At 43.3% G+C, this 26,222-nt stretch overlaps 1 protein-coding gene across 3 annotated transcripts in view; it reads left to right on the top strand.

Annotated features, from left to right (window-relative positions):
- The first annotated feature begins 739 nt into the window (after window positions 1-739).
- zmynd11 (zinc finger, MYND-type containing 11) overlaps window positions 740-26,222 on the top strand; it is a 36,730-nt gene continuing 11,247 nt past the window's right edge. Inside the window, exons 1-7 of one of the 3 annotated variants that reach the window (XM_080726966.1) lie at window positions 740-803; window positions 12,059-12,194; window positions 14,382-14,541; window positions 15,682-15,705; window positions 19,928-20,089; window positions 22,730-22,786; window positions 23,036-23,113. In XM_080726966.1, the coding sequence (XP_080583092.1) occupies window positions 12,064-12,194; window positions 14,382-14,541; window positions 15,682-15,705; window positions 19,928-20,089; window positions 22,730-22,786; window positions 23,036-23,113 (612 nt within the window). In that variant the 5' untranslated portion in view covers window positions 740-803; window positions 12,059-12,063. Of the gene's footprint in view, window positions 892-12,058; window positions 12,195-14,381; window positions 14,542-15,681; window positions 15,706-19,927; window positions 20,090-22,729; window positions 22,787-23,035; window positions 23,114-26,222 lie in introns of all 3 variants that reach the window. The other 2 variants (XM_080726967.1, XM_080726965.1) reach the window with 2 other exon arrangements.

Here is a 26,222-nt window from a genome sequence, read left to right as displayed (position 1 = left end):
GTTAAAAGGGTCAATTTGTTTCTTACCGATAGGGGTACTTTTGTTTAATGGAAAATGTAGATATTTTATGTGGTGTGGTGCGGTGTGGTGTAGTGTGGTGTGGTGTGGTGCTAAAGCTGCAGTCGAAAAGGGGCTATATATCACTAGTGGAAAAAGTAGCCTACTCAAATGTTTTACTTAATAAGTAAAAGTATCAATACTGCAATGTAGAAATACTCAGTTATAAGTAAAGGTCTAGAATTCAAAATGTACTTGAGTAAAAGTACAAAGGTATTGGTATATAACAAAATAGCAGATCTACAAGCTCACAATACGAGGCGTTGTGAGCTTCTAGATCTGCTATTTTCAAACGGCCTATGTACAAAATTAAGGCTGTAGTGGTTCATGTATGTTTTAAAATATAATTTATATCTGCAGAGTAAACTAGTAACTAAAGTTTTAAAATAATTGTAATAGAGTAAAAGTACAATATTTGCCTGTAGTGGAGTAGAAAGCACAGTACCGAAGTAAATGTACTTAGTTACTTTACACCACTGATTACATTACTTGTACACATAATAATAATATGCTGCATTTTGATGATCCCTTCTCCTGCTGGCCTGGGGGCTCAACAACAAGAAGAAACGTGACTGTACTTTGAACAATTAACTAACAACATTCCACCACTAGAGTTCCAGCAGGCTGTGCTACGTGTGCTTTCTGGCTGGGCTTGTGTTTACCTCCCAACCAGAGCGCCTGAGCCAGCTGGACACCAACAAGCACGCCACATTTATGTCCAAAAGAACTACCCCGGAAATACAAATGTAAGGCGCCTCGCATTCAGTCCTGCGCGGATACATTTACACTTCGTTCTACAGCGTCGTATGTGTCGGTAAACACTGTAGAAGAGAGGTAAGTTTGTATTTATTGAGCGAACATATGAACGCATTGTCTCAGTGACAACATTACGGCTGCTGCTGGCTGGCTTCTCCTCCTCTCCCATGATGGAGGTATTGCGAACATGGCGCCCTCCAAAACAAACCATTAGCTAGTAGCAGAGTTAGCTGGCGGAACGGTGTCGCCGATAGAAATGTTGCCAGCACCACCACGCTGCTTTCTGTTGACGCAATAAAGCTGGTCATTTAATGTACACGACATGATGACACCGAGTGAACTCACATGATAATATTAACTGCTGTCTGTCGGTCGGTTGTCACCACTCGGTCGTCTAGCATGAGCTAACTAAAGCTAAAGGCTAAATTATTATACTGTGTCGCACGAGCCCTTCGCTCGACAAAACTGACGTACGTGTCTAAAAAACAACAATAAAACACACGTTTTTATAGTTAAAGATGTTTACGTTTTTGTCGTATGACTCAAATTGAACGTATGACGAACTATTATTAAAGCCATTAGCCTCATCAGCTCGCAGCTGTATTTGTTGTTTTTGTTGTTTTGTTTTTCATTTGCAGTTGGCTTAGGCTATGCTATGGTGAGATAAACCACACTAAACGTGTGATGTATTGCAGTTCACTGTGGTCTTTAGTTTGAATAAGAACAATATATTTCTGCTAAGTCGCCAAGACTCGCCATGCAGTTTAACCAGCCAGCCTGGCTTGGCTGGCTAGGCTAGGATAAGCTAAGTGATTTGCCCCGTGGCCTTGTTAGTTCGGTCAACTCTTTGTTGGGGAATCTACGAGCGGTGTTGAACAGTAATCTAAAAGTGACATGTATCTTAAATTGCAGCGCGCACACTCTGCCGTTTTGTCTAATCCAGTCAACGTCAGTGTGATTTGGTTATCAACTGGCCAATGCTGGGTGACACAAAGTCGTTATGTGGCTGTGTGTGTCTGGACTTCCACGGAAACTATCCCAAAACACGTGTCACTTTCTGGGGGTATTTAATCAAGTGCGAACTATGCACCTTTTTGTGAAGGAAGAAGTTGGTATAAGATGTTTTGAAGCGTGCGCAATATTATTGTTTGTTTACCTGGGCAATAACATGACATTCCTTGTTGGCAGCCTTTTCTAATACCTTGAACCAGCATCACATTCTGGAGGAACATAGCTGATAAAAAAAATAGCTGATCTACACTACAACAAGCTATTTTAGGCAAAGAGATTAGGTGTAGACTGTAGAGGGGAAAAACGCAGTCGCTAGTACAGAGCCAACATGGGCTCAGTTTGCTAAGTGGTTTAGGTCAGGTGGTTAATTGGCCCAAGCACTGCACACCAGCTTTTTGGGGGGCTTTTTGCCTTTATTGATAGTACAGTACTAGGTAGACAGGAAATGGGGGAGTGACATTCAGCAAAGGCTGTCGGGACCGGGACTCGAATCTGCGACGCACTGTCAGGCATCAGAGCATATGTGGTGTGCGCCTGGACCACTAGGCCAGTGGGCTCCCCCCAGCTTTGAGGTCCAGGATCCATTTGTCACAATCATGTACAAGTGCGGGCCCCAGGGAGACCGAGGTGCAGGTCTGCAGCTGTGTTTTGTCTTTGCCTTGAGCATGGCAACCTTAGCAGATGCACAGGAGGGACTTGCCATCCATGCCATTGTGATCGTGGCACAGGTGGTCCTAATTTACACCTTGTGGCTGGCATAGCATAAAGGGTGTCTCATAATGCTCACTGGGTGCGTTTATATGCACATTCAGAATGCCATTCAGAATGAACTTATTCTGAATAGAGCTTCATTCCCAAACGTTTACATGGGACCTGAATACAAGTATCCCTCATTCCACTGTCGTTTACATGACCAAATGATTCATTCGGAATAGAACTTTGGGCATGCGCAAAGTAGGCCTACTTCAGGTCGGAGAAGGGGGGGGGGGCAGTTCAGACAGCAGTTCATTCCGAATGGAGCGTTTATATGACAAATGTATCCCGATTGAAACGGCATAAACCACCTCTTCAGACCAGAATGAAAATTCATTCAGGTCAGACCGGAATGGCCATTCCTAAACGTTTATATGAGCATTTCTATTCTGAATGAGCAGTCATTCCGAATATAAGTGGAATACATCTGTGCATATAAACGCACCCACAGTCACCTATCTGCTCTCTCCTCTCCTGTTCACTCCAGAAGAGGTGGGAGGCCTGCCTGAATGCTGGCTGCTTGATTTACCGTCCATTCACTTTTCAACATGAATTATTGCCTGCTGTGGTTCACATAGGCAAGGGTGTTGGTTTTAGCTGTAGCGGCAGGAGGTTAATATGTCATTTTGACAGAAGAGATAGTGGCGATGTGCTTGAGCCAAACATTTAACCCAGTACAGAGAATAGAACAGTAATTGTCTTTGGTAGGCAATGACAGCATCTTAACTGAATATAATAGAGTTGAGTAGGCCTATTTGCTCTTGTGTTCACATTAAAGATTGAAACTACAACAGACAATATACATTGAGTACACAATAAAAACACAATGTCTGCATTCATTCTAGATCTTAAAATAAAGTCCAACAATTTCAGTTGGTAGAATAGGTTTAAAAACAAGGTTAAACATAATGGGTATAAACAAAGCGCACATACTGTAGTAGGTTATAGTGCACCATGCTGGAGGAAAGTTATTTTGGAATATTCCCTGTTGTGTGATAAACTAATTTGCTTTCCAAGAACACAAAGCTTCAGCTCATGAGCAGTCATGCAAAACATGAACTGCTGTATTTCTAGCCTGCATGCAATGTCTGCATACTGTGACTGACTGCAGGTTAGGTTGAGTTGTGTATATATATTCTAAGGCAATGCCGATTCACCCAAGTCCTGATTAGTGGTAATTCACACATGCCTGACTGATTTTTTAAAGAAAAATAATAATATATAGACTACTTTCGCACCCTTCATTTATTAGAGCCCCTCCTTTCACAGAAAGCTCTGAAGCCAAGCATCGTCCCTGCTATTATTATGGTTTGTTTTTGTCCGCAAAAAAATGACACCTTGGGTTTCACAGAGGCTTAGTAAGAGAACGCATGAAATTGGATTTGAATTTTTGAAGAGGTTTCAAAGGATACTACCAGGCACCCACTGCATGGAGGCTCATGCAAACTAGTGATATTCCTTTTGAAGGTCTCTAAGTTATGTTTATTTTCTAATTCAATCTGATCTCTAAGTTCCAGTCTTCATTGCAACCTTTATGTCAAATGGTGTTAGACATTAGATTAGACATTGCCCCGATGACTTAAAAAAAATAAAAAATAAATGTTTTAAATAGGGTGTATTGTACTGAGTTCCTCAGTCCTGGCAAATGAAAGACATACAATATGCCTAAAATGTATGGGAGTATATGAAGTCATATTGAGCAGCAGCCTGGTGGCCTGGCTGCATGTGGAAAGCTTCCCTTAGTATTTTCATTTGGCATGTTGCTGTTTCGCCTGCCTAACGTTAGTAGCATGAACATATCTTGGCTGAGGTGGTGAGTGTCTTTGATGATCCGTTTAGCCGTGGCTGCTGCTATGCACCGCTTGGTGTATATGTCCTGAAGGGAGGGAACTGGAAGCTCACCTCTGATGATCTGGGACCTCTGCACCAGCCTCTCTAGTGCTCTGTGATAGATGGTGGTGCAGTTGGCAGTTCCCATACTGTGATGTGTTATTGTGTTCCCATACCGTGATACCAGCTCGTCAGTAAATGGTAAATGGTAAATGGTGCATTTATATAGCGCTTTTAATCCAAAGCGCTTTACATAGATTGTGCATTACATTCACCCATTCACACACACATTCATACACCGGTGGCGGAGGAAGCCATGCAAGGCACCAACCTACTCACCGGAGGCAATTAGGGGTTCAGAGTCTTGCCCAATGACACTTCGACATTAACTCAGGGGGAGCCCGGACTCGAACTGGGAACCCTTCGGGATTTATACCCTTCGTGCTCTAATACCAGTTTCTCTACCCCTGAGCTATGCCGCCCCTTCACGCTCTCGATGTTGAGGATCCGAATATCTTAAGCTTCAGCTGCAGCACAGAGGTTGTACAGATGTTGGGCCCTTTTCACCATGTACATGGTGTGTGTGGAGACCGGTCCATTAGGCCTAAAAAAAAAAAACCTTGGTTTCCGGTTGGCTGTCATTTTAGGGCTGAGTAGGTAGGGAATTTATTTTATTTTTTATTTTTATTTTTTTGTGGGCATGATGGGTAGCAAGGAATTTTATTTTATTTCCTCATGGGAAGGATGGGTAGGTAGTTTTTTTTTTTTTTTTTTTTCCTATGGCAATGATCGATATGCTTCTTTTTTAATATTCTGTTTTCCTGAGTTACCAATTTCTTGAGAAGCCGACTTGTCTCTCTCAGGGGTTGACACTAAGGTCTCAGAGGCACTTGCCCGTCGGGCAAGTACAGGTCATGTTCTACTTGCCCTCAGGTCATGGCCACTTGCCCTCATAATCGCAAAATCGTAACATTTGAATTAACGTTCATTTTAACGTATTTGTTACCTTCTACTTGCAGTGATGTTGCTAGGTTTTCAATATAATGGGGGACCCACAGGTCTATCTATCTAGGTCGTCCTCAGACGAGCCCTCCATCGTTGTTTCCAGTCATCTCGGTTCTCCATACATCTGGCCAGCTCATTGGTGTTCTGTGTCCCTACGTCTTCCTTGAGTATGTCCACGTATGTTTTTGTGGGACGTCCTCGCGGCCGGTGCCCGTGTGTTGGCTCCCACAGTACCAATTTGCTGGCTGGAAGCTCCTGGTGTCTTTGGCAGTGTCCTGCTAGTCTCATTCTTCTGGTGGCAATTTTCTCGCTTACCTTTGGTATTCCCTCATACAGGCTCTCGTTTGTAACATGTGCACTCCTGTTGATGTTGAGTACTGCACGCAACATTCTAGTGTAGCACCCGTCTAGAGACTTCTGCAGGGTTGGCTTCAGGGTCCAGCATTCACTGCCATAGAGGAGAACAGACTCCACCGTTGCAAAGAAGAAGCTAAGTTTGATTTGGCGGGGGAGGTTAGAGTTCCATACACTGTTCATGCCGTTCAGGGCCCTCCAAGCGAGTGCCTTCCTTACTTTAAGGTCTTTCTCAGTTGAGTCGACCCATGCGCCCAGGTACTTGAAGTCCTTGACTTCCTTCAACACAGCTCCTTCTGTTGTTGTCAGAGGTGAGTGATCAGGTAGGTTATAGGTGATAACCTCAGTTTTCTTAGCGTTTAGCCTGAGACCAACTTTGGCACACTCTATCTCCACCCTGTTCAGGAGTTCTTGTGCTTGTTCCATGCTGTCGGAGAGCAGGCTGATGTCGTCCGCATAGTCCAGGTCTGTCAGAACTACTGCGGGATGCCATCTTGACCTCCTTGGTGTTAGCGTGAAGCCAAGCTCTTGTTCCCGTCCCCCTATGGCTTTCCTGAGCGCATAATCTAGAACTATGATGAAGAGGTAGGGGGCTAGGGTGTCTCCTTGCATTACCCCAGCTCGGATGTCAAACACCTCACTGCTGCCATCTGGGGTCACCACTTTGGCCCTTGTTTTTGCGTACATGGTCTCGATAGCCCGGAGAATGTTGGGAGGGACATTGTAGGCCTCAAGGATCTTCACCATCTTGCTTCTGTGGATAGAATCAAAAGCCTTTTTGAAGTCAATGAAGCACTCGGTTGAAGACCTTAGCAGTGATACATGTCAGGCTGATGCCTCTGTAGTTGTCTGGCTTTGAGAGGTCTCCAGCTTTAGGCACCGGGATGATATTAGACAGAGACCATATTTCAGGTTGCTTGTTGTGCTGTAGAGCATTGTTGCAAAAGTCTAGGATGAGGTTGTCTAGGTCGCAGTTCTTCAAGACCTCTGGGGGTATGCCATCCGGCCCAGCACTCTTTCCCTCTCTTAGGGTGGATTTTGCCCTGGCGAGCTCGCTGATTGTGAAGGGTCCATCGTCGATGTTCAGGCCCTGGAGGACTGTCGGTATATTTTCCTCCTCTCCCTCTTCCACTGATGTTCCCAGGAGCCTCTGGAAGTGGTCGAACCATGTTGCCACCCTCTCCTCTGGACTGTGTCCCTCCACCTGGCCCTCCTTGGCCCTCTTCCGCCCTGTCATCTCATTTATTACCTTCCAGGCCTCCCCGTATTGCCTTTCACCTTGCGCTGCCTGCACTCTTCGCACACTTTCCATCACTTCTTCCCCTTTGATGGCGTCGTAGGTGCTGAAGAGAGACTGTTTGGCCTCGTTCAGTGTCTCGCGACCCTCCTCTGTTGGTTCACGCTCAAAGTTGAGTCGTGCTTCCTCCATCCTGCCTCGTGCTGCTACAACCTTCGGGTGTCTGGACCGTGGTGGTGCTCTTACTCTGTTCAGCACTGGCACGCACAGTCTGGTCGCCTCCTCATTCGCTGTGATGAATCTCCCATATTCACGGCTGGGCTCCTCTCCCCTATCCAGCTGCCGAAAGCGCTTCCTGACTTCCTCCGAGTACCTGGTTTGGAGGCCCGGATTGGTCGTGAATGCCTTCCAGTCATGCCGAATCTTGGGGCTTGGCTTGGGGACCCTGAGGCTCAGTCGTACCCTCATGGAGACCACACGGTGGTCAGAGCCTACAGAGCTGAACGTGCTGTATGGCTCAGCGTTCAGGATGGAATTCCTCCACTTTTGCCTCACTAGGATGTAGTCCAACTGGTATAGCCTAGGTAGCTCCCCAGGCCTTGAGGCTCGGTCTCGGTCCATCTCTTCCCTGTTCTCTTCCGGAACATGGTGTTCGCTGCCAGGAGCTGGTGTTCCATGAGAAGGGCTGTGAGGTATGCGCCGTTGCGGTTGGTAGACTCATGGTATGGGAATGGAGCGTCCTCCTGTCCAATCCTGGCGTTGAAGTCGCCAAGGATTGCCAGGAAGTTGTGCGCTGGGACACCTCGGACTGCTGCTGTGAGGTCCTCATAGAACTTCTCAACATCCTCATGCGATGCCGTGTTAGTGGGCGAGTACACCACTAAGACTGTTGTTACTGGGTTACCTGCAAACTCAGCCATTAGGATCCTTTCGGTGTGCTTGTGAACCCGTCGAAGGGCCCTGCGCGCCAGAGAACCCAGCATTAGTCCTACACCCCTGTTGCAGCCTGGGCCCTGTTTCGCCACGCAGATGCAGTGATGAACGTGCGTTTCTCCACTTTGCGGTAAACTATCTGGTCAACTATCTGGTCATCAGTGGGGTCAACAGTGTGGACTCTTCTGTGTTCCTGGACTCCCAGGATCTCTACCCCCTGCTCTTCAGCACAGTGTGCCAATTCCACCAGTCTAGCTTCTTCTCTCACTGTGCATGCGTTGAAGGTCCCCATTACAAATGGTCTCCGACAACGCATGAGTGCATTGGGTGGGATGCTGTGGTCAGACAGAACCCTCCCTCGTTCCCGTGGGTTTGAGGTCCTGTCGTCATGATGTCCTCCGGAAGGAGGACCAGCACCACCATCCGCCGCGATGCTCCTGCGGACTCCCGCCGCTGGAAGTATAGGATTTGGGATGACTTTGTTTTTCATGGTTGGCTTTTCAATGCTAGTTTAAGGACTGTGGGGTCGCAAATTCTCACAGTCCTGGTTTTTACCTCAGAGTGACCTTCTCCTAGGTGGGTTGCCTACCATGGCTAGGAGCCCCACCCGCCCCGACTGATAGCTCAGATTGCTGGATCTGAATGGTCCACTTGCTGATGTTTTAACTCACTGGATGGCTCTAAATCAATGAAAGCTTCTAAAGTGTTGAAGTAATCACCTGAGAGTTTCCAGCTGTGCTCCATGTGTCCCTCCTGAGCCATGACTGTACAGGCCACTCCAATGCCTCCCTTTATAAGCAGTGTGACATGCTCATTGGGGGGAGGAAGTGGGAACAGGCCAGCCACTCACAGAGTCAGATCAGAAACAATGGGGTTTACAGCTAAAAAGCTCCCATAGATACCAAACTAGCTAACTCAGTACAATTGCAAACTACCTTAATCACCTGAGAGTTATACAGAACTAGCTAACTCAATACAATTGCAAACTACCTGTAAGCTCTAAATCAATGAAAGCTTCTAAATGTTAAAGTAATCACCTGAGAGTTTCCAGCTGTGCTCCATGTGCTCCATGTGTCCCTCCTGAGCCACAGGTGGTCATTCAAATAGGTCCCAGAAAAAAAATATGGGTCCCCAATTAAATGTTTTTGAGAGTTGTGAGCTTGTAGATCAGCTATTTTCCAACATTTGCATCTTGTATTATTTTACAATTTTTTTATAGTATAGTTTGATTACTTTTGATGCAGCAATGGTCTTTTTTTCTTGTCTTTAAATTTATTTAAAAAGTCCTTAAATTATTAATTCGTTGTCATCTAGGGACCCCCCCCAAATCATTTGGGGACCTCTGGGGGGGGTCTCGACCCACAGGTTGACTCACTTGACTGAAGTGGAAGGGAGAATGTAGTAAGTAGTTTTAGTGGATGAATGAAAGTGGAGCAAAGATATTTGTTTCAAGACAGTTAGAAAGTGTTTATTGCTCTGGTGTTTTCTTTTTACAAACTGTGATTCTCTTCGAATGCTTTATGCTTGTGTCGCAACGTGAATGAACAACGTTGTGCGTCAGAGCGGCTCTTGGCTCGCTCCGATGCCGACTACCGTGTGCGGTTCGCGGCTAGCTTTCCTGCTTGGTTCGCTGAAAAGAGAGGCGGCCACGGCACGTCGCGATGGTAAGATCTTGCTCTTTCGAAAGACTTATCATTTCGTCCGGAGGGTTTTACCAACTCACCCCATGGAGGTTAACTTTTTCGCCGCCGTTGACAGTCCTCACCGTCATTGAAAGGGTTAATACCATGGCGCCGTTGACGGTGAGGACTGTGAATCTTACTGTATATACAGTAAAGATATGATTACTTACTGTACGTCGCTCCGGTCCCGCCCGCATCGGTAATGTCGGCGATTTGTTTACAACGCACGTTGGGCGTGCACGCGAAGTGAAGCTCCTCAATGTTAAGTCAATGGAGAGGCCCATAAAGAAACTTCATTTAAACAAAATAGCCATTTTGAGACATTTTGCAGCAGATCTAAATGTAAACAAGGCACAAGGCAGGGCGCAGCCATCTTTCCTCTTCTTGTCCCACACTGTCATGTGACTAGATGACGTAATCGTTGCCGTCAAGTGATAATCCAAAAAAACAAAAACAACCCCCTTCCAGCCCTTCAAAATAATAGCGGCGGCCTATGGAGGAAACTGCGTGGCGCCGAGGCACCAAGCAACCTTCAGATTAAGAGGCACTAGATGTGTTAAGGTTAGAGTTGGGTGTAAAAAAGATGACATGTAGATACAGCGAAGCTATCCCCGTCGCGACAGACACTCTTTGGAAAGAGGATTGATCCTGCAAACGTATTCACATTTAGGTTTTGCGCGAATGAAACCCACTGATTTATACATAGTTGCAGAAGTTGCAGCTGTGTGCGCGTCGTGTCTTCATCTTAATGTGATCTTGTAGATTAGCTGTTTTCGACGGAGGCGCGGAGCACGCACGTGTTTGCGTGTGTGTGTGTGTGTGTAGGGACTGGGGAGGAGGGATGGACTGAGGGGGGAGAGAGAGAGACGGAGCTGACGCAATGACGCATGAATAGTAAAACAAAACATTTGCTCACATGATATTTTAGTCGAAAGAAAACTTTGATTAAACTTCGCGAATGTGGTCGCACCAAAGATATTTTTTGTAAGATGTTTTTGATCGACTAGGTCGGATTTTGACTTAATTTTATTTATTTTTTTATTTTCACTCCAAATGCCAATAAAATCATCTGGGTCGCACGTATTTAATAGGGTCGGTCGCCAACCGGAAACCAGAGAATTTTTTTGTTAGGCCTTAGGTCCTTGGAGATGTGTATGAAGAGGAACACAAAATGCATGTAATGCAGCCTTGTGTGGAGGTTTCAAGGACACCAGTAGAAAGTTTACCTCTGTCACAGGCTTCACCTAATGCTCCTCACAAATCCCCTGATTTTGAAAATAATAATTTAATGTAATAAATATATCTATTTTGGTCATGTCTTTAGACTTTACATGCGTAAAACAGTACATAAATCGATTAGTTGAACATTTGAAATTAAAAACAATATACTGTCTATAAAGCACACCTGCTCTTAGTTATTAATTAATTATTGAAAAAGTAATCAATAATAACATGGTTGCAGCCCTAGAACCAATGGAGTAGGGTAGCTCACACATTTTGACTTGAGGCAGCTGAAGGACATCTTGAGGCCAGCATGGACACTGTGGTCTGGAGGGAAATATCAGATGTTTGTAAATGTCCAGCATTTCTACCTCCTTTTTTCCATTATGGAAACAATGGATGCTGTGCTGCTGGTGTGCTGGAATAGTTTAGTTTGAATATTATAGCTTCAAGGTACTGAAGGACTTCTTAACACGAGCATGGAAACTGTAGTTTTGAATAAAATCTCTTGTTTGGATGTTATTGGCCATTTCATCTGGAAAGACAATAGAAGCTGTCTTTGGACCACAACACTGGAGCAGGCCTTTCATGACTTATTTGACAAAACCATGGGAGAATATTAGAAGCTTAGCTTCTAATATGGACATGTTTGATGAATATATACTATAATGCCCATTGTCCACTGTTTTGTAACTGTCTGGGTGTAATGGCAGCTGTATTAGGATAGCAACACTGATACAGGCAAGAGGCCTTTAATGGAACAATGGATATACTTGGATGAGTGTGTACATACTGCATAGTTCATGATGAAGATTTCAGATGCAGCCAGATGCTTATAATTAGGAAGATGCTTTCGTTTCAGTGTCCACATTTTGCTTTGATGATTGTCTCCTTTTCATGAAGCAAACCTGAGCATGACCAGTTTGTGAAACCCTACCTTTATCTTTCCCTATCATTTTCATTATTGTCTTTCTTTTTACATTCCCCCCTTTCCTTTTTCACTGGCTTGAACTTACAATTGCTCTGTCCATTTCAGTAATTTTCATTATTTATTTTTGCAAGATAAAAATCAAACAGTTATAGACGCAGATGTTTAACATATTTCTAAAAAAGCTCATGTTTCAAGAGTTGCTCAAGCCAATGTTTCTATTATCTCTCCCTTTCTTTTTTAAATTGACTTTAATGTCTGAGTGTCTCTGTCTTCCTGGTCTTCCACCAGGTAATATGAATAAGGAAATCATGTCCCGCGTGGTGAGGAAGAGGCAGGCCGACCCCAAGGTGGTGCAGTATGTCTGGGCAGCCATCGAGGTCATCCGCAACCAGAAACAAATTGCTAACATGGACAGAATCTCAAAGTAAGTGACCACAATCTATACAGATGTTATTGACTTATTTAATACCATTCTGCGCATAATGTTGGGCATTTAACTAGGCTTGGATGTTAAACTCAGTTGACAAAGTGACTGTGAACAATTGTATTTTTTCCAATGGCCTAATGAAAACGTCATGGGAATGTCTGTTGTCTATTTGAAAAACATACAAATACAGCATCTTGCCAGTTGCAACACCATCAGAAGCATTTCATCTGCAGTAACATGAGCTCAGGCCAGCACTTCAAAAAAAAAAGCTCTTCTAGTGATGCTGAACCTTATCTGCACTTGGAGTAACATACAGGGCCATGATCAATATGGTGGATTGACATTCATTGTCATTCTGGCTGGGAATCCAGCCAGCCCATATTGCAGTTCCCCTCTGTAGAAGGCAGGCCTCTATGTTGGACACAGCAGGTTCACCCATTATCATTAAACTTGTTAAATGATTGAGGATGAGGAATATTGTTTAGACTATTGTTTAATGCGTTGCGCCGCAACAAGCAGATCAGGACCCAAATGTGCAGACGGTGTCGTGCAAATGACAATGACTTCAGTAGCGGAATATTAATATTAATTGAGCTTATCCTGGTCCTGGCATTTGTGGTCGGCGCACCGTTGGAGTCCCCGTATTAAGCCAGTTAAGAGCTGATGGGTTTAGTGTGTGTGTGCAGATGGGTTAGACCTAGAGAATCCTCAACGGTGGTTCTCCTGGTGGCTGAGCAGTCATTTCCTTTTGATTTGTGCTATTGAATGGGCGGTTTAAATGAAACACTTAGCGTGTCTCATATGCAGAGTACCTCTGGGATCTGGCTGCTTGCCAGGCACCCGTGCTGTTGTCATGGTGACGGAAAGCAGCGGAATGCGTCGGACACGCGCACACACACACACACACACACACACACACACACACACCATCAAAACACTACTACACTCACACACCCACACATACGCGCCTTCACTGAGTACACGTAAAGACACTCACTCAACTTCATTGACTTAAGTACACATGTAGTTTGTACACACTCGCCACACCCCTGAGCTCCCTGCTGCCTCAATATCACTGCTTAAGTCTTTCTGCGCAGTGGGAAAATGACCTAAACAAATAGGAGGAAGATCATCATAATAACAATAATAATGTGTCCCCTTTTTAGTTGGTGGAGAACTATTAGGAGCAGTGGCTGGTATTAATACAGCATCCGGGGAACAGTCAGTGATTAAATGTCTTACTCACGGACACTTCAACACATAGACTGGCCGAACTGAGGCTCGACTACCTTTTAAAACCAAATAAAAACTAGACTAAAATGTTAGGTAGGGATTAGTGGTGAAGAGATCCAGTAACCTGCAACCTTAGTATTCCCAAATGACCTTTCTACCAACTCACCTGCAGCTGCCCAGAGTAACCGACTAACCCCCATTCTGAATTTAGGTTATATAATGTAACACAACACCCTTTTGTACTAGCATCAGTGACATAGTAATGTACAGAGTAATGTACCATTGAAAAGCATACAACAGTGAAACACAACAATACGTGGATATTATTAGTAATGAATAACTGATGGACCCCCACTATTAATTTGTCACATGCTCATGCACATTGAGCTGAGTAAAGACTCATGAGTGACATGCACACACAGACTGCAGAGGGGAAATGAGCTGGTTTTCTCCCACAGGCCTAATTTAATTTGAAAGGCACAAATGTGGTTGTATTATTCCATAACAAGTTTGTTGTGACTTTGCATGTTGACATTAAGCACCTCTTTGAGGCCCTGGACAGACTGGGGGGTTGACTAGTCACACGCAGTGGGTGGTTTATTGCCATCTATTGTTTTAAGTACACAACAACAAGCTGCCCTGGCTTGCAACACGCTACAGACAAAATACATGTTCCCAAAATCAGCCCGTTTGACAGAACCTGGCCCGTCGTGGGCTGGGTTGCCAGCTTTACAATGCTACATAGAGTTGTCTGTGTTGCCGAGGCCCCATGGATTGATGAATTCCTCTTCAGTGTTCTTACAGAGAAGCACAGCTTTGCTATGAATGGAAATGTCTGTCCTATACATCTATTTGTGTTTCCTTTTCTGAAGACAGCGATACAAGAGAAGATTTAGAATAAAATCACCAACTCGGTTGGTTTCCTGCCCCCCACTCCTCAAACCCCGACAGGTACCTGAGCCGTATGTTCGGCTTGCACCCCAAGGAGACGGCCAGGCAACTGAGTCTGGCTGTGAAGGACGGCCTGGTGGTGGAGACCCTGACTGTCGGCTGCAAAGGCTCCAAGGCTGGCATTGAGCAGGAGGGCTACTGGTTGCCTGGGGAGGAGATGGTAAGCCTACAGTAGCTAGACTTTAACCACACCACAAAGCCTTTGCCACGCGATGGTGTCGCTCACCGAAAATAAGGGCAAACAAGCAACGCATTGTTTGCTTGAATGTGTTTCTGGTGAGTTTCGCTGTTGTGTGACAAAGGATAGGTTCGAAATCAGGCTGATCCGGTGCGTCTCGGGAGCGGAGACATATAGTTCACATAGCAGTACTAAAGCAAAACAAAAACAATAATACATTATATTACATAGTTATTATGACCAAAAAGGTATAGGCTGAAGCCTATACCGTACATACATTGAAATTCAATACAAGTTATTACACACAGAGCTACACATTTTAATGTTTTTTTTTTAGCTTTTCTGCTGCCTTTGCATCAGCATGAGCTATATTCTACCATACATCTTTTGATTCCCCTTATTTCCCTTGCTAGTTGGAAGGACCAGTGTGCTGTATTGTAATACTCTCCTCCAATGGTGTACCAGTGATTCTGCACCGTCCGCCATGTCAATTTGCACCATGTTTTGTTATGTAAAATATTTTGGCTGAAAGTACATTATGTCATAATGCTTGCACACAAACCATATTTAATTGCTTTATGGTTAAATACCATTTGCTTGTCTCGTTAACGTATGTTATGAATGTTTTTTTTTTTTTTTTTTTTTTGTCTAATTCAGTAAATAGAACCATACCATCTTTAATATTGCTTGTCCCTGTGGAATGCAAATCCCTAACCATGGCAGTTTATTTCTCTACTGAGCTAAGCATCAGTTCATTTTAGTGCAATCATATACACTTTGCAGGGATATTAGAATAATCTGAAATGGCGTTAACTGCTGCATATATTACATATAAATCATACATACAAATCTCCAGACCTTATGAAATCACCATGTGCCTGATTAAAGGTGCTGGAGGTAGGCGAAATAGGAGAAAGAAAGTCTACTCCCACACAATTATAGCACTACTTAAACCATTTTGTTACCAGTTTGGGGACTAATTGTGAGTGGCCGATTTCATATTAGTCACAAATCTATGAAAGTCTAGGAATCGGAGGTGTCAGGCTCTTAGGGGACAAGCAAAGCTCCTTTTTTAGCAGCGTAACATTTAAACACTACTTTCTGAATCACTTGCAATCACAGGACCCGAAAGCCGAGGGACACAAGGTAAGGGCTGCATTGTTTTTTCTCCAAATTTGGGAGTTGGTTTGTTTCTCTTGGATCTCTCTCTCTCTCTATTTTTCCTCCACAACTAACATCATTCTGTGAGAAATGGGTTCCACCACACACAGTGCAATCAGGGATTTGATTGAATCCTTTTATGCATTACAAAAACTTTAACTTCTGGTTGTGTAGGCTGAACTACAAATAGAGTGCACAAGTTAAATAATAATGTCTACTTTCCAACACGATGCTTGTGGTTGGGGGTACTGCCTTACCTTAAATATGCTGTGCTGTTGGAAATCCTGCAAGGTGAAAACTGAAAAGATTTCAGTGGCTTTCCATTGCAGCAATAAGGGAATTCCAAACGCAGTCAAGTTCATGAGAGTCCTTTTGAGCACTGTGTTCAGGTGGCCAGAAATCTCTTGCGGAATGGATCTGTGATCTTCATGAAAAGTGTGCTCGCTACTTATCTACAGATGTGCCGTTGCTTGACAAAATAATGTGGCAAATTGAAACAGCCAGGGATGAAGTGGCATGGTTGAAAGCTCTCTTCAGTACCGTGGCTTTATGCATACGGAATGATTGTATCACAATCAAAACCAGAGGTTTCAGAGTGAACCATTGTCGTGTCAGTGTCCTTTTATTTGACTTGCGTGCTCATGCAAGACGACAAGCAATGCTAGCATAGCTGCAGGTTGGTAGCAAGCATCACATCGACGAGTGTGTATTTCCTGTAGTCTTTTTGCTTATGGTAGTTGTAGTTTTCTCCTCCATAGGGGGTCGGGTTAGGGAGGATGGGTTGGAGGGGATGTACTGCTGTGTGTTTCTTCTGTCCAGCATGCTTTGTAGTTATTATTATTTGACAAAGTGAGAATGATGTGTCTGTGCTGGAGGGGGGAGAGGAGGGAGAATGTTAGGGGGGGTTGGAGTTGAAAAGCCTGTCATTTATGTGATTGTACTCTCTTGCCATGTCCATGCCTGTTACTTGCATTGCAGTGGATCCCTTCTTTTTTCGTCAGCCATCACTTCATGCTAAAGAATGTCAGGATGATCTCAAATCTGTTGAACACCAATCTAACTAGACTAGAATTTCGAGAAATTATGAAGTGTGATTGCAGCTACAATGGCCTTAAGGAATCTAAAGGGGGCGTTTTCTTGTTATGCTTTTGTTAAAACCAAAACCCTCCCACATCACTTGAATCGTGGGAGCTATGTCGCTCAGTTCAACTGATATTTTGTGACTTTGGTCGTGGCAGTATTGGCAATGTCTGTCACCAGTGTGTTTTATACGCTTGCAAAGCAAGGGAGCACAACATGAGACATACTGTACAGTTCTCTCACTAGTCCATTCACAAGTGTTGCATCATATACAGTATCTCAGGAAATCCACACACAGCAACAACAAACTACTCTTCTCCAACTGTATCCTACTTCGGATGTTGCTCTGTTGAACATTTTTCAACTTGCATCATGATTTGTTTTGTTTTGGGTGCAGAAGCGAAATATTGCTCAATGACGTGTCTTTACATTTAAACAAACAAATTATGCTTTTGAAGTCAGACACTTTCTGTTCATCAAACCACTCCAGCAGCAGCAGGGATGCCTCTTAATGCCTCACAGAACACATATGGCACCTGTAGCTTGTCAAGTGTGTCTATACATCTGTGTGTGCCTCTGCGTTTTGTGAATGTGTGTACAATATGGATGTGTGTGTGTTTCCTCCGTATCAGCGTGTGTGTGTGTGTGTGTGTTTGTGTGTATGTAGACACTATTCCAGTGTTTCTGTCAGGCTTGGCTTCACATCAGGGCCCTTGGTGTTGCGGAGGACATCTATCATGGAGCTGTCTTTGCTGCTTTTGTCCTCATGACTATTTATGGTGCTGTTGGGCTTGTCTACTTCTTAGCACCACTATGACCGACTGAAGACACTAGTACTGCTCCTTTCAGTTCAAGTCCAATGAGTCTGTAGACGGGAAGAGGCAGGATCTGACATGACCAGGTGTACAGTTTTCGACAGAACTATAATTGCATATTTGTATTGTACCCCCTTTTGCCTTCATTTTACTTATGTCAAGGTTTTGTTGTTTACATAGCAATTATGAATGCGATGAAGCGTCATCCTAATTGTGTCTCTTTCTTGTCATGTAGACACCAGTGTCTTTTGTCGAGATTCTGAATTCTTAACTCCCCGAGTCCCCATCTTTAAACCAATCCATTGACTTTGATTTGTGCAGGGATGAGCATGGATCAGATTGTAAATACCATCATTTATTTCACTGTATATAAGTGATACATATTACATTTGAAATCAAATTCAATTTGTTGTTTCAATGGACTAAAATATTGTTTTATTTGATGGCCTTCCTGCCCTGGTATTTGGCCTTTGTATTTTGCCCCTAAAATAACGAAATTGCAGGCCTGTTCCATCTCTTCACCCATTTGCACCATTGGCTGAGCTAAGATCAAATTTGACCAGTGCTTTTGCTTTATGCAACACCATGTCCCTCTCAGCTTACTCTGAAGTCTAAATAAAGAAAAGATGGAAGGGGAGTGGACTTCTCTAGCCTTTAAAAATGTATGTACATAGTGGATTCTACAGTATGAGGTTAATTAGTCAGGGTGGGAGCAGGAAGTGGGTCAGCCTGTATTTGCTTTCCCTAATGTATTGTTGTTTACGGTATGTTCTCCCATTTAACATGACTGTGGACTACATAACATTTAAAGATATTCTCAGTTTATTGTTGAGGCCTGTATAATTTACATTTAACACTTTTGCCTTTGAACATGACTAATATAATTTGCATTTTGAGTACCTGGTGTGGATTTTCAATGAGCTGGTGTTTTATTTTTAAGATGCTGGGTGTAAGTAAATGAGGAGGACAGTGTCACTAGACACCTCAGTCGGTTTATTGAAGAACTGGTGTTAGGCAAATAAGTAAGTAGTTACTGGTGATAAGATTGTTGCTAAGCAATGCTGACTATTTACTGTCTGGAGTTGGTATGGTTGGTATGGTTATTGATAAAAATACATTTCCTGGAAGTAAAAGTCTTTGTAGTATTGAGAATTGTGTATTGGTTTGATCGATGGTATTGTGTTGCACATTTATGGTGTGCAGTTGTCTTAATTTGTCTCAAGAATGTTGGCAACATATTCTAATGAATTATCCAAGAATCCAGACTGATGTACATTCAGCAAGCGGGAGGTGTTCATAGTTGTACTCATGGACATTGATGGCTGTTGTGGGGATCAAACCCATGACTTTCTGGTTACGGTACAGCTGTGTTAACAGTTGGACCACTCTGATTCCCATTGCATGTACTATCTGCAGTGTTAGGGTGTCAGGTTGTTTATGGGAGTAACAGGTTGGGCAAGTAAGTAAGAGTGCTGTATGCTGGAGAGAAATATGTATAGTAGTTGTAAGTGGTTGTACATTCAACCTAATATTTACCTAGTATTTCTTTTTTATTTCTAATGGAAACAGATTTTGAAGAGGTTCATTCCAAAACGTTATACATCTCTCTTTGTTAATATAAAAAAAGTAAATCCTCACAAAACATTCCCATTTCTAAAGGTATTGTACTAATTAACGGTTAGAGTTGGCAGAACGGCCTTACTTGGATGCCTGAAAACAATTTAAGAGTCTTATTTTTTTAAGGTGATGGATAATGCTTAATTTGGAATGAACCTCTTCGTCTGTAAGGTTTTTTGTGTAGTTAGTTTTTAACAGTATATTCTGGGGTACACTGAGATGGCAGAGACCTTGCTCCAAGGTGGGAAGATAACACCAGCCAAGAAAAGGGAGATAAGTGCATGTAACTTTTGCTTCTGTCTGCAAAACTAAAATTTCCCTTGTGGAACACTAAAGTTTTGAATCAGCCAATTTGGCATTGGCACACAGCTTTTCACAGTACTATTAGTGTTCAGTGACGCTATATTATTTTATATTGTTGCTGGGCATCATCGCCAGCTGACAAATCAAACTGAGGTTTGGCGAGCTCCCTTGTAATCTCTCAAATATTAACATTTCTCACACCCAACATTTTGCTATCACCTTCAGGTGATTGCTAAATGTTTTCCGGTGTCCAAAATGTTGTTTTGGTGGCTGAACAGATTAACTTCCCTCCCTGGCTGGTCTCGAAGGGATTTATGGTGGACAGTGGGTGGGTATGGTTGGTGGGGGAGGGGGTGACCCAAACCTGTGTTCCATGTGTGTGTTCTGTCCAGGAATGGGAGACCGAGAGCCACGACTGGTACTGTTTTGAGTGCCACCTGCCGGGCGACGTGCTGTCGTGCGAAAACTGCTTCCGCGTCTATCACCTCAAGTGTCTTTCAGAGGAGTACAAACCACGAGACGCCGGCTTCCACTGGCACTGTGCGGTCTGCAGGGTAGGTTGTATGTAGGGCTGTCACAATATGACATTTTACATGACGATTAATTGTTACTCAAATAATTGCGATTAATGATTTAATTGTGTTTTTGGCGTTGACAATCACATTTCCGTTTGGCTTATAGGCTTTGAAGTTGCACATGGCAGATATGACACATAACCTAAACATACAAAGAAACAACTGACACATTTGACAACTTTATACTTAAAAAAAATGATATTGATAGTGGAAATATCCGATCTACAAGCTTGTAGATCGGCTATTTCCAATATTTTTTAAAATGCTTGAAAATATATGACACATTTTCAACATGAAAACGATTATCACGATTATGACAAAATAATTGCGATTTATGTCAATAATTGCGATTAGACGATTATGTAATAATTGTGTGTGTGTGTGTGTGTGTGTGTGTGTGTGTGTGTGTGTGTGTGTGTGTGTGTGTGTGTGTGTGTGTGTGTGTGTGTGTGTGTGTGTGTGTGTGTGTGTGTGTGTGTGTGTGTGTGTGTGTGTGTGTGTGTGTGTGTGCGTGTACCGTGTATGGATGTGCCGACACGCCATGGTAGATAACTGGCTTTATTTCACCTGTTCTCTGCCTATTGTCAAAAGTCAGGTTTGACTCTACAGAAAATATATAACTTGGCAGGGGTTGCCCTTGAGCGAAATGTCAATATCAATGGCCTTCACATAACCACTAGCCTACTGGCCACACTATTAACGTTAAAATACATAAATACATTTCTGGTCCATTTCCGATGCTGAAGTCGTTTTGGCACTAGTGTCAGGGTAGACAAGGGTGCCGATGCCAAGGGTACTGATGTCATTAAAAAAGTCAAATAATGCAGATATACGGCCAAACCGATCTACTGGTATCATGGCTCTACTCTCTTTGTGTTACTGGACTTGGATCAGTTTCTCGCTCCACGTGCGTTATCTGCCAAAGCTTTTACAGACAACTTTTTAAGTCAAAGCTTGTCTGTATTCCAGTACCTCCTTTCTGCTGTTGTCGTCCCCTCATTTCATCACCAGTAGAACTCATAAAATCAGATGACTTGGCCAAATTGTTTGTGTGTGTGTGTGAGCCATACCGCCCTTTTCACAATAACCAAGAACTGGAATCTGTTGCGCACATTATGAACGGATGCCCCGCTTTCAAGGGACTGTATACGGCACGCCACGATCGCATTGTGGATCTGACAGCAAAAGAACTGCGCCGTGCCACTGGACAACACACAATATTCCATATTAACAAAACTGTTCAAATTAACTGGTTTGCCTCATCTCAACTCAACAATACATTTAACAATACTGTGGAAAGCTTCCCCAATACTCCGGACATTGTCATGATCAATGAATCCACCAAGTCAGTCAGCATCTTAGAAGTTGGATGCTCTTTTGACATTTACATGGACACCTGCTTTAGCTACAAATGGTCAAAATACCAGCCCCTTGAAAATGCCATCTCTGCATGTGGTTATAATTGTAAAATTATTATTTTGATATTCGGTAGCCTGGGGCATGTTCACAAAATGTGTGTGAGAGGACTCCAACTTGCTGGACTGGCAAATAAAAGCAGCAAAACTATTAGCTAAGTTCTGCTCTGTGTCTTTCTGATCTGCCTTATAGCCTAAGGAAGGACATTGTGAACATGATCTTTTGCACTACTGTATTGTCTCTTATTACTATTGGATTTTGATGATTTATGTCTCTAATCGTTATTCAATAAAGGAATTAAAATGGGTTAGATTGAGAGGGTGGGGTGGTGGTCCTAAGAAACTTTATTTAGGTGTCATACTGTGTGGAATTAATTCCTGCCATGCAAAGTGTTCAAAATTGTAGGTTCTTCTTAGTAATTGAATTGGACCCAAAAGAGAAATACATCTCCAGAGGTTAATATTAATTTATGTTATTCAGTCAAAACGTATCTTTCAGAATGTATACAATTAATGGACCCAAATGAGATGCCAGAAAATATCATCTGAAATTGGCACGGTTTAAACCAACCTGTGGGTGTTCAGAGGGTAGTATGTTTGGAAAGAATAAATCATTTGATTAAACTTACTTGGTAGTGGAAAGACAAAGGCTTTTAGCTTTATGTTGAAATCAATATTCCAAACAATTTCCCACTGTCATTTGACCTGTTAATGTTTTCTTTATGTTTTTGGAAAATAATATTTCTATTTTATTTTCTTCATTTAATCCCCATTTCGTTTATGTCCTTGGCTATCTGGTCTGGGGAGGGTGTGTAGAGGATAATATCTTCTATGATACACATGGATTTACCAGCTACTTATTATCACCCATAGGGTGTAATGCTCACAGAGGAGCATGCTATAGTATAGAGAAAACCCTCTTCTGCTGTCTTCCCACCCATAAACACGGCCAGTTGTGTTCGTCGGCGCACAACTCCAGCGGCACCGTGGTGGAATCTACTGCAGTCTCCATGGTGGTGGGCAGGGACACCCATCGGATGCGTTTTCTGACTTAAAAGTTGCATACTGAGTTCAGGTGGCTTATTCGTTCATCTCCAGACCAGCCAAGCGACTATCAAAATGCGTTTTTTTAATGACTTTCTCTTAGAATGCTTCAAAAGTGTGATTAAAACATTTTGTTTCCTTGTGAATTGGATGTAAACAGCAGCTGAAAACAGAGAGAGAGAGACAGCCAGGCAGTGAGACCCTTCCCCAGGGAGAGGTCAGTTCCTCTTCAGTTCACTGCATTCAGCTGAAAGCCCGCTGACCTCACAGGAGTGTGTGTGTTATGGTTTAAATGTGACCACCGGAGTCTTTTGAAAAGATTATGTCCATTTCAAATGTTTGTTTTTCTTTAACTGTTAACATTTCTTTTTTCCCCCTCCTGTCCCTCTCTGCCCCTCCCTCCTTCCATCTCTCTCTCTCTCTCTGTCTCCCCCCGCTCTCTCCCTCCCTCTCTCTCTATCTGCAGGGAAGTAAAAAGAAAAACCTGAACAGACAGGACATGCGTAAATACCTGCGTTTTATTGTTGAGCGGATGAAAGAGAGGGTGAGAAAACACGTATGCTCACACATTTGTTGTCACAACTCGCAACACAACGGCATGTGAAACTGGGGTCCTCCACATTACAAGTTGAGAATCACTGTCCTATCAAAGACTAGTAGACTACATGTTACCCAAGCTGAGAGACTGCTTTTAAAAAAGCCTCTTCTACACTGCAGTCAAAAATGCAATGCCCAATTTTGGGCACGTCATTATTTATTTCCAATAACAGTCTACAAACTTGTTGCGATGCGATATGTCATGAGCTTATATGCAGCTTATTGCAGTTACGTACATACTTATTAGCCTTGACCAAAGATGTGTAGATTTTCACTGAAGAGAGATTGTGGAATAAGTCTGTACTGCAAACAGTTGCTGTCGGAAAGAAAATATACAAAACCTAAAAAAAAATACAAAAAAAAGTTTCCATTGGATTTATTGGAGTTATTAGATTCTAGTTTAAGTTACAAGCTATACTTTTTATTGTATAACCACTTTCAATCAAATCATGACACCATTTTCTATATTTCTGAACATTTTTGATAAAATACGGCTTAAGTGGTATATTTGTAAAAAAAAACAGTTTGACCAATAGCATCGATCTATTAAATAATGATAATAATAATAATGTAGAGATAAATAACCTGGTTTCCACCCGACGGTGACAATATTCTTCGTGAGCACAGAGTCTCCAGTTGTGTGGTTGGTAAGATGGCAGGTTTGCTCGAGAGTCTGGTCATCGTATCCACTATAATTTCTCAAAATGTTCTTGTGTATAATTATCTTCTTTTTTCCAGTTTATTTGGACGGGACAGCACATATTAATGAACAATACATACATGGTGTAGGTTAAATACAACAGATTTAGCAAGAATGCAAATTTCCATATAATAATAATGGATTGCATTTTTATAGTGCTTTTCTAAGCAAGTTGCTAACTCAAAGTGCTTTACAATGGTCCATTCGTCCATACATTGTATGGGGAATATGTATGTATTCCCCATACATAAAACAAGCAACATTACTAGAGGTACAAAGAAGAAGAAATTGTCACATTAGCCATATTGAGTTACTCGGTCAATAATGATTGCTGTCTTGGTTGAGTGTGCCAAGGTGGTTCATATCCGACTGGAAGGATTATGTTTAAAGGGAAACACACACCGGCCACGGGGGCGGAGCGGAAGCGGCGCGTCAAAACATACAGCCCCATTATTTTCAATGAACTAACCCACACCGGCGGTGTCAGACGCGCGCATCCGCAGGTCTGCCACGCCAATACGCCGCTGTTCTATGTTTCCAGCGTTGCCGCGCGGTGAACATGTTCTCCCCACCGGGGGAAATGGATGTGCTGTGTGGCAGCGCGCCGCATCCAGTTGGGGTTACCGCGCGGCACTTAACGTGGGTCGATACCGCAACGTGACGCTCCGCAGCCGTACGCGACAGGGATGAATATTTAAATTTACCAAATCTCTCTGGTCTCTGCATCTGGAAAAACATCCATACTGTTGTGTGTGTGTGTGGGTGTGTGTGTGTGTGTGTGGGTGGGTGGGGGGGGGGGGGGGGGGGGGCATGAAAACTGGCATCATTTGTTTTATACTGGTTTCAAATCAAAGGTCCAGTAGCGTCCCACAGCAGCAATTTATTTAATGTGTTTTTCCCCTCCTTTACCGTCCACCTCCCTGTGATCCTCCATCCATCGACCCCCACCTTCCCCTCTCTATTCATCTCCCTTCTTTCTGCTGTTTATGGATTCAGTAAATCTTCCTCTCTGCAGTGTGTATATATATTGTCATTCTCTCCTTTCTGCCCCCTTTTCATCCCTCTTTCATTTCATCACCCTCTCTTCGTCCCTCTCGTCATCCCACTTGCCCTCCTCCCTCCATCTGTCCTCTTTCTTGGATAGCTTTTCTCACACTCCCAGCGTCTCTTTCATCGCCCTTTCATTCTGTACCCTCTCCTCTCCTCCACCATTCCTCCTCTCTTTTACCCCTTCTCCTACCATCATCTCTGCGTGGACCCCATCCCCACTTCTCTCCCTCTCTCTTCTCTCCGTCCTGAACCATCTCCTCCCCCTCTATTGCAACATTAATGTCTCTTCATTTCTCTCTTTACGTCCCTCCCGTTTACCTCGCTGTCTCCTGTCATCCCCTCTCACCCCTCTTTCTTTCTCTTGTTCTCTCACTCCTCCTCACCCCCTTTTCCCTCCCCCCACTTCTCCTCCCTCTCATTTTCCCGTTCCTCTTTTCCTGCCCTCTTCCTCCTTCATCCCATCTTTTTTGCCTTTCATTTTTTCTGCCATCTCTCTCTGCCTCTTATACTCCCTCTGTCCTTCGCTCGCTCTCTCTCCACTCTATAAAAGTGGCTTTAAATCTTCTTCCTCCTTCTTTTCCCCATCATCCCCTCTTCATTCCAACCCTCCCTCCATCTCTCTTCTCTCCTTTTACCCATAATCCCCTTGTACTCCATAAAAGTGCTACTAAATCTTTTTATACCTCTTATCGCTCCGTTCATCCAACCCTTTCCCCTCCTTACGTCTCCCTTCTCTCTCATATCCCACGTCTTCCATGCATCCCTCCTCTCTAGCTTCTTTTGTCTCCGTCTGTCCCACTGCTCTTCTATGCCATAAAATGTTAAATCTCTATCCCATCTTCCTTAGTCCCTCTTCATCTATTTAGCCTTCCATGCACCCTCCATCCCCCCTACTGCCGTACATAAATGCTGTTGATACAACTAATCAACCCCTTCTCGTACTCCTCCTTTCCTCTCTTATAAAGCATAATTGATGCTTTGTCGCACTGTGGTTTTGGTCATCGGGAGCGAGAGCCAAAAGTAACAGATTTGCGAGCACAAAATGCATTACAGAAGAAAAAAATATTTATTCACACACGGAAAGCACGATTACAAGTAGACAAGGTGATTTATCGCTGAATATAATTTCTTTATAAGTGGAAAATGTATCTCATCGCCAAAAATAGCTGATTTAGTGGTGAAAAATGTGACCCGGTGCCAATAAGTGATTTACAAACACAATGCACTGTGACACTGTGGTGCAACAAAGAATACATTAGGCTTTACTCTGCAAGTTTTTCATCTCTTTATCTCTCCCCTCTCTGTC

Source organism: Nannobrachium achirus (genome assembly GCF_963921795.1).
Source record: "Nannobrachium achirus genome assembly, chromosome: 5".
NCBI classification, from domain to species: Eukaryota; Metazoa; Chordata; class Actinopteri; order Myctophiformes; family Myctophidae; genus Nannobrachium; species Nannobrachium achirus.
The sequence above is the reverse complement of the archived record's forward strand: the minus strand, read 5'-3'. Positions and strand labels throughout refer to the sequence as shown.